Here is an 8792-nt window from a genome sequence, read left to right on the forward strand (position 1 = left end):
GTGTTACTGTTATTTACGCTGGGATCTGCAGTTGTAAGTTCCTGTAGGCCAGTGGTAATCTCCTGTAGGCCAGTGGTAGTCTCTTTTGGTCTCGATGCCCCCCCCCCTGTCTCTCTCTCTCTCTCTCTCTCTCTCTCTCTCTCTCTCTCTCTCTCTCTCTCTCTCTCTCTTTTCCCTCTGGCTTTGAAAGGCTGCGACGGGACTCTGGGGGCTGAGAGCAGACACACCGAATCAGAGGAGACGAGGGTGGACAACGGAGGCAAATGTGCATGAGTGGCGTTGGAAGTGCTGTGTGATTGTATCTTTGATATACGGCCCCATGGGCTCAGTCAGGCAGGACCGGCTCTAAACAAGAGTCCCAATGCAAAATGCAAAGACAGGAGAGGCTATTATTGGAGCCCTGCATTCCCGGAACAGAAACAAATGCTCACAGGCAGGCGGGAGGGAGGCAGGGAGGGCAGGCAGGAAGGCAGCCGGGAGGGTATAGACCATAAAACAATGGCCACATAGGGATTTATACATCAGGCCTGCCTGTAACAATATGTGTATTTCATCCCGAACACAGTATGATCATAAAACAGTCTCCACCTAGGGATTCATCTATATAAACCATTGCTCATCGTAATGTCCCCTCAAATAGTGGATCTATATCTCTATGTATACCCTCTCCATCATAGGGTTACCATGATAGATGCATACCGTACATCTCTCATAGGCTCTCTCCATAGAGTTGCCTTTGATGACGAATGTGTGCATCTATTAGATTATTATTAGATGGGGAACTACAGAGCCCTCTGTGATGTTGTGCTGGCCTAGATTAGATGGGAAAATACTGAGTGGCTCCCCGACTGTGGGATGTGCTATGAACCGAGACAGTGATGTATGGTGCATGTGAATGACCGGGAGCACTACTTCATGTTAGCACAACTTCAATACTGTCTTGTATTTACAGTTTTTCTCGATTGCTTTGATGCACCTAATGAAACTGGGATCCACTTGATCTTGAGCTTCACCTTTTTAGCACAGCAGAAGTCATCTCTTGCAAATGATTTGACACATTTTCATTGGTTTAACTCATTTTTCACATCCTTTTACAAAACATTTAACTCAGTTCTCATTCAAAGAGTACATACTCCATTGGATTAATTATGTGAAACAAATGGAAAACATGTATTCACAGCTAATGGATATTGCTTGCAAACTAATGAACTGAACACGTAATGTCAGTGTGTGAATTAGGGAATTCACGCGGAACCGTCACAACTCTGCCATCATTATGTTAAGCCCGCCCACCGACTCTATACACAATGTGATGATGGCCTGATCGAAGGTTGATTTTTCCAGCTCGCAAGCCAACAGAGAGTTGACTACCCTGGCTGCAAATTACATTTGCTGCCGCTAGGGTGTGTGTAGATTTCCAGGCTTATAGTTAAGTGGAATAGGAATTCTTACTGTAAGTGTACTAAGTAAGCATCTGTTTGCACAACTTGCCATTCCTATTCCAGATTAGTCTGTAATTTCAAGGCAATCGGTTTGCATGCTATTTAAAATGCTTTTCCCCTCATTTTCATTGCTTATTTTATTAGGCTATTTGTTGCATTGACATTGTTGTTTATTATTGCTATTCTCCTTATTATAGTTTGACCAACATTCTAATCTGTTCCCTGTTATATTTTAAATATTATGTTGTTTTTTGTACAGTATTTGTGTGTCGCTTTGGACCCCTGCAAAATCCCATAACCATAACCATAAATATAAGGTTAACTAACAGGTCAAGTAAGGTTAACTAACTAGCCTTACAGTGTAGCACAAACATCAGCAATTCATGTATAGTTTACATAATTTAAATGAGCATGTTTACTTTTCCACCTCAACATTAAATGACTCATTTTAAGCAAGTAATCTCATCAAAAGACAAAGGGCTCTATCTTGCACTTTAGCGCAATTGACTTTGCGCAAATCTTATTGTGGGCGGATCTTGGGCGCTGTTTCTATTTTACCGACAGGATAATGACTGTTGCGCCCGACGCAAATCTAAAATGGGGTGGTCTGTAGTAGCTACATTATTCATGGGTGTGGTTTGGGCTTAACGTGCAATAAACCAATCAGAGCGTCATCTCACATTCCCTTTAACAACAGGCACGCTTGTTCCATAGCGGATTGCTATTATGATGGCGGATTTGCCAGGCGCAGCCAGGAACGGTTCACAGCACTATAGTCAGTTGGGAACAGTTTGCTATTGATTTTTCCTCTTGACAAAATGTAATACAGAAATGTCACTTTCCGATGTTTTGGGATCACTCTCACTGAATCACGAGGTTATGAATGCATGGTGATATTTTTGCAATGTAATCTAACATAGACCAGGGGTGGGCAAACTGCGGCCCACGAGCCGGATTCGGCCCGCCAAGCACTTTCATCTGGCACCGCCGAGCATTTAATTTGGTTATCAGGCTGCTCGCTATTTTTTTCCTGCGAAAATAATTCAGTGGAAATGCATGGATTCCAGTTGCTGCTACTGGAAGAAACTGGAATCCATGCATTTCCACTGAATTATTTTTGGAATCTGATCCCTTATCATACCAGTTCATTCTTACTCGTTGCTCGACTTATCTTGACTAAATTCAAGATGGCTGCAAACGCTAAACTTCGTGAAGATACTGTCTGTATAAATCGTCTTGTAAGTAAACTACCAGTGCTTTATCAAAGTTCTCAATGTCTCGTTTTAAATGTCAGGGCCCTCGGAAGTCTACCAATGAAGTGTGGAGATACATTGAGCCTCGTAAATGGGTGTAAAACAGTGATTTATTTGCATGGCTAGCCCGATGCCGAAGCACCACTATTGAAAAAGCTGTTGGTAGCATCGGCTAACTAGCGCCAGATTTTGGAGTGCAGGGGACAAGCCGAGATGGGCTATGAGACATACGTTCACACTCGGTATCATGTTTCAATACACTTTAGGTCAATATCACACCGGAATTCTCCTTTAAGAAAATTCACAAACTCAAGACTTCAAGGCCATCATGGATCTAAAACGTTTTTTGAAAACAACGAAAGGATGGAGTGAACATAGCAAAGTTTGGAGTTATTTCAGATGGGCTACAACAAGGTAGGCAAAATTGTGGTGCTTGTCAAAACCTTAGCGCAGCTGGAATAATGCCTATACTGTAGGCTGATGTTAAAGCGCACACGATGTTTAAAGCCATACACAACGGTAAATTGGAACAAAACTAAAGGTAACTTTAGCCTTTATAGGGCTGTATAAAGTTGTCCAAATTAATAGGTCGTAATTAGGCGTTGTTGTAAAGATATTGCATGTAGATCAGTGTTTCTCAAAGTGTGGTCCGGGGACCACTGGTGGTCCGCAAGCTATCCCAAGTGGTCCGCGAGCAGACGTGGTAAAAAATAATATAGATTAGTTGTTTGCCATATTGAACCAACTTGTATGTAAATCCAAACGGTTCTGCAACACTGCCTATGTAAGCTATGCCAATTTAAATCATATGAATCCTCTGACATAATAAGCAAGGTGCAAAGACAATAAACAAGGTGGTTCAGTGAATAGGCCTATTGTGTCTATTAGCTAGGTGGTCCATAGGTTTTTTTTACTGGTTAAGTGGTCCTTGGTCTGAAAAAGTTTGAGAAACACTGATGTAGATGTACTATATAGGCTACTAAATTTTTAGTTGACCAATGCACGAACAAAGCCGGGAAACGGACAAATATTATCAAGGCTTTGAATGTTTTCATCTGTGCACAGGGTGTCTGTAGATCGGTGTGCATAGCATTCATTTCTGCAGGCCTGTGGCCATGCATGCGCCCTTAAAATAGCATCTGAATTTGCGCCACTGACTTTAGACCAAGAGGTTCCTGGTCTGTGGTGGAATTGTTTTCTGAAACTGCAAAATATCAACAGGAACCGTTTGCGCCGGAACGCACCCCCTCTTTTCGCTGAAACGCCCCCGTGGGCGCACATGTACCTGTGGAGGGAAAATTCCAATATGTGCTGACTGCAAAATAGGAAAGACAAAAGCGCGAGTATACAAAGTCAATTGCGCTGGTGTGCAAGATAGAGCCCAAAAACTGACTTCCTCAACATGTTAAGTAAGGATAGCTGTTATGTTTTACAGTGTACTTTACTAAACATGTTAAGTAAGGACAGCTGTTATGTTTTACAGTATAGAGTCGTGACCCCCACCACTGTTGAATTGCTATTATGTACAGTAATATTGCTATTCAGTAATGAGTGTGTGTGGGTGTACTCAGTAGTGTGTGTCTGTGGGCGCTCAGTAATGTGTGTGTGTATGTGTGTGTGTGCTCAGTAATGTGTGTGTGTGTCTTCAGCAATATGTGTGTGTGCTCAGTAATGTGTGTGTGTGTGCTCAGTAATATGTGTGTGTGTGTGTGTGTGTGTGTTCAGCAATGTGTGTGTGTGTGTGGGTTCAGTAATATGTGTGTGTGTGTGTGTGCGTGCGTGCGTGCTCAGTAATATGTGTGCGTGTGGGTACTCCGTAGTGTGTGTGTGCAGTTGCTCAGTAATGTGCTCAGTAGTGTGTGTGTGTGTGTGTGTGCGTGTGTGTGTGCGTGTGCGTCCCCCTACAGAGATATGCCTGCTGACGCGCGGGAGACGGACGGCGAGTGTGCGGGCGGAGACGTACTGCCGCCTCTACTCGCTCTCCGTTGACCACTTCAACGAAGTGCTGGAGGAGTACCCCATGATGAGACGCGCCTTTGAGACCGTGGCCGTGGACAGACTGGACCGCCTAGGTACTGTACACACTGCAGCAGAGCTCTCCAGCTAACACAGCGTGCTGCGCAGCCAGTCGTCATATCAGAGCATGCCAGCATTATACTACACAATTACTGTTCAATCAATCAGTGGAACATTCATTAGTTAATATTACATAATAAGCGTGCCCTCTATCTCACTTAATATGCACTATCTGCCACCTTCAAAGATCCAGTAATTGAATTAAGGAATTGCTTAGTAATTTCTTGGTTATTGTCCTCTCTTGGTTATAACTTAGTGGTTTATATACTGTCCTTTGCTATGTTGGTGAAGTATCTCTAAATGTGTTTAGTGCTTTCTTGGCTGATGACTCCATATCCTGAAGCTGGAGCATGTGTGAAGGCTAATTTATAGTCCACTCAGCAACAAAAAAGTGCTGTCTATCAGAGTATTCACAACATCAGTATTCACAACATTTACATTTTTGGATATACGCGACACCCTAGTAGACATACACATTGTCTCTTTTACATCATGAGTTCCTCACATTTTTGAGTGACACTTGTAGGGATGTAACGATTACCGGTATAATAGTAAACCGCGATAAAAATGTTGACGATAATAATTACCGTTTTCATTTCAAACATCATGATTATCACTGTTGATTACCGCGGTGTGGAAACCGTGTGTTTAATCCTTCCCAGCTTCATCCGAGCCTGCTTTTGACATACAGTAGGCCTGGTACAATGGAACAAAACTGGTACTCTACTGATTCTGTTGTCTAATTGATGGTTTTAACTACGATTCGGATTAGGCTACACCTGATTTTAAAAGGCCGAACTTTTTCACCGCAAAATGTGCACTGTATCATGTAGCCACTCTGCGTCTTTTTATGTTCGCGTCCACATTAAATCTATTCCACTCACGTTATCAGGAGAATACAGTAGCCTAAAGTTTTATTTTGAATGCTTACTTTGGTCTCACTCATTGCATCCAAATAATAGAAATAGCAAACTCCAAGTTATGGTGGGGTAAGTTAAGCTATAAGCACATAGCTAATTAAACATGAAGAAAAAAAGTGAACGGGACACTCTTTGAAACTATTTCAGCTTGTGTAGGCCTATCAGTGCTTTCTGAACATATTGAACACACTTTTAGAAATACCGTGATAATACCGAAAACCGTGATCATTTTGGTCACTATAACCGTGAGGTTAAATTTTCATACCGTTACATCCCTAGACACTTGTCGTCTATAAGTAAAAGTATAAGTATATATACTCTTTTGATCCCGTGAGGGAAATTTGGTCTCTGCATTTATCCCAATCCGTGAGTTAGTGAAACACACTCAGCACATAGTGAAGTGAAGCACACACTAATCCCGACGCAGTGAGCTGCCTGCTACAGGGGAGCAGTGAGGGGTTGCTCAAGGGCTCTTCAGCCGTTCCTACTGATCGGGGTTCGAACCGGCAACCCTCCGGTTACAAGTCCGAAGCACTAACCAGTAGGCCACGGCTGCTCCACTGTCTGCATACTTGTCGCCTATAACTTGAGTCTCCCCTGTTCTTACACGTTCCTCTTCATCTGTGGCGGTTCCTTCCCCCCTGCAGGCAAAAAGAACTCCATCCTGATCCACAAGGTGCAGAATGACCTCAACACCGGCGCCTTCAACAACCACGAGAATGAGATGATCCAGGAGATCGTCAAGTATGACCGCGAGATGGTCAAGCTGGTGGACCTTCGCCGGCCACGTGCCATGTCCATGACGCCGTCCATCGGAGGACTGTGGGCCGCGCCAGGAACGTCCGGCGGGGCGGCGGGCAGCTCGGCCATCGCCACGCTCCAGCAGGCAGTCGCCATGAGCTTCTGCCCGCAGATGGCCAGTCCACTGGTGGGGCCCTCGGCTGGCACGCTGCAGTCGCCCCGCATGGTGCGGCGTTTCCAAGTGGTCCAGAACCTGTCCAGCCCGGTGGCACTGTCCCCGCTGCAGGGTCAGCCTCCAGGTGTCGGCGCCTTCGCATCTGCGCTCTCTTCGCCGCCCGTGCAGAGCCCACTGGCCGCTACCAGCGCTCGGACCTTCCAGTATGCCGCTGCAGCTGCTGCTGCGGCCGCCGCCGCCGCCTCCTCGGGCGGCTCAGTGTCCAGCCCGCTGGCCGGCGTCCCCTCGGGCTCGCAGCTGTCCCTGGTGCAGGCCACCCTTGGGGGGGTCGGGGGGGCAGGCAGCCCCACCCAGCGCAGCGCAGCGCACAAGAGCACCCACTCGCTGCAGGCGGCCGGACTGAGCCAGAATGTCCGCGCACTGTCCGCCTCGCAGCCCTCGTTGCCCCAGGAGACGGGCCCCGGGGGGGGTACGGCGGCTGGTCCAAGAGGGCCAGGGGCCCCGCTCGCTGGGCCCAGTCCACCTCCCTCCGCCCGTGTCTCCTCCAGCTCCATCGGCTCCCCCCTGCGGCCCCCCCAGACGCTGTCGGCCGTGCCCGGCCCCTCGGGGGTCATCAGGAGTGCCCTGCCCCAGCGCATGGGTGCCTCAGCGTCCGGAACCTTCACCTCTCCCACCCCAACCACAGGACCTGCCCCTGCCCCAACCCCTGGACCTACCCCCAGCACCCCCACCCCCACCCTCTCGGCCTCCACGTCCGCCTCTGGCCAAAAGGACACCAAGCTGCGCAAGAAGGACTCCATAGTCAGCCTCCCGGAGATGGACGCGGCCAGGTCGCGCCTCTCCTCTAACCTCTGACCCCTAAGACCCACACCCTCACCCCAGCCTACGGACGCCCCAAAGCCGGCCACAGTCTGGGTTTCCCCTGACCAGACGTAAACACAGACGCGCACCGCATTGCAGCGCACCCCACACACCTCCCCAGCTGCAGCAGCAGAGTTCCGTTGCCACGGTGCCACCTTTGTGAATCACAATGGGGTTCCACCTCTGCCCCTGTGGGGTGGTGGTCTGGCCCTGAGGACTATGGGAGCGCACTGACGTCTCTGACAATAAGGGATGCTGTTCTACCAGAGACTGTATTGCCGTGGAAACCCTGAGAGGGGGCGGATGACTGCTAGACATGCTACTAAATAATACAAACCTCTATACTATTAATAGAAGTGTGTGCTTGTGAGTTTATGTGTGAGTGTGTTTGTGAGTGTGTGTGTGTGTGCACGTGCGCGTGTATGTGTGTGTGTGCGCGCATGCACGTGTGTCTCCACCGGTGTAGTCCTATTCCACCTTGCTTTTAAACCCCTTCTATATTGTTGTCCTAACTGTAAAGTATATGGGGAAACAAGAAAATACTGTATTTAAACGCTGCCGTTGTATATCAGTAGAACACATACCATGCAATCTAGCCGGAGGCAAGGGAATATCAGGGACTTGCATCAAATGACAATGATGAAAATTTTATGCTTTGCAAATGTGTCTTTTAAGTGTCCATTTTTCTGTATAAGCTATTGTAGCAAAACTAATTAATTGTTATTCATATTGTTGAAAAATATAAATGAAAAATAGTGTTATAGACCGCTGGTCGATCTTAAATCGATATATACTGTATGTAAATAAGTCTAAGGGAAAAAAAGGAAAAAAATAACTAGCAATGGAGAAAAAAAGAAATATCCTCATTGTATATCTACTCCAAACCAAAGTTGAGCTTGAACACAAAGTTTGGTTGTGTCTGTGTCAACTGGTCTAATACAAAAGAAACTGCTGTTTATGTAACTGCCTTGACCCCAAGTTTAGAAGCCATATTTATGGTTTGTCTTTGGGTGTGGGTGTGTGTCCGAGTGTTTTTGTTTGTGGGTTTGTCAGAGCATGTTGGTGTGTGTAAGTGTGTGTGTGTGTGTGTGTGTGTGTGTGTGTGTGTGTGTGTGTGTGTAAGAATGTGTGTGTGTTTGTGTGCCCACTGATTTTTGAGGTCACTGTACTGCTTGTGTGTATTTGAGTGTTGCTGTGTTGGGCTGTTTGATTTGATGACAATTGCAAAGGCAATATCCCACTGCTTCTCTGTTGCACTGAGCATGTCTTTGGAAGCAGGCGAATGGTCCCGAGCCAGCGTCCCACGGGTCCCAACAGCAGCAGG

At 46.7% G+C, this 8792-nt stretch overlaps 1 protein-coding gene across 1 annotated transcript in view; it reads left to right on the forward strand.

Moving 5' to 3' along the window:
- LOC121721017 (potassium/sodium hyperpolarization-activated cyclic nucleotide-gated channel 2-like) overlaps positions 1-8792 on the forward strand; it is a 72349-nt gene extending 63557 nt beyond the window's left edge. Inside the window, exons 7-8 of the mRNA XM_042107562.1 lie at positions 4603-4767; positions 6339-8792. Of these exons, the coding sequence (XP_041963496.1) occupies positions 4603-4767; positions 6339-7462 (1289 nt within the window). The 3' untranslated portion in view covers positions 7463-8792. The remainder of the gene's footprint in view (positions 1-4602; positions 4768-6338) is intronic.

This window comes from Alosa sapidissima, chromosome 1 (assembly GCF_018492685.1).
Source record: "Alosa sapidissima isolate fAloSap1 chromosome 1, fAloSap1.pri, whole genome shotgun sequence".
Lineage (NCBI taxonomy): Eukaryota > Metazoa > Chordata > Actinopteri > Clupeiformes > Clupeidae > Alosa > Alosa sapidissima.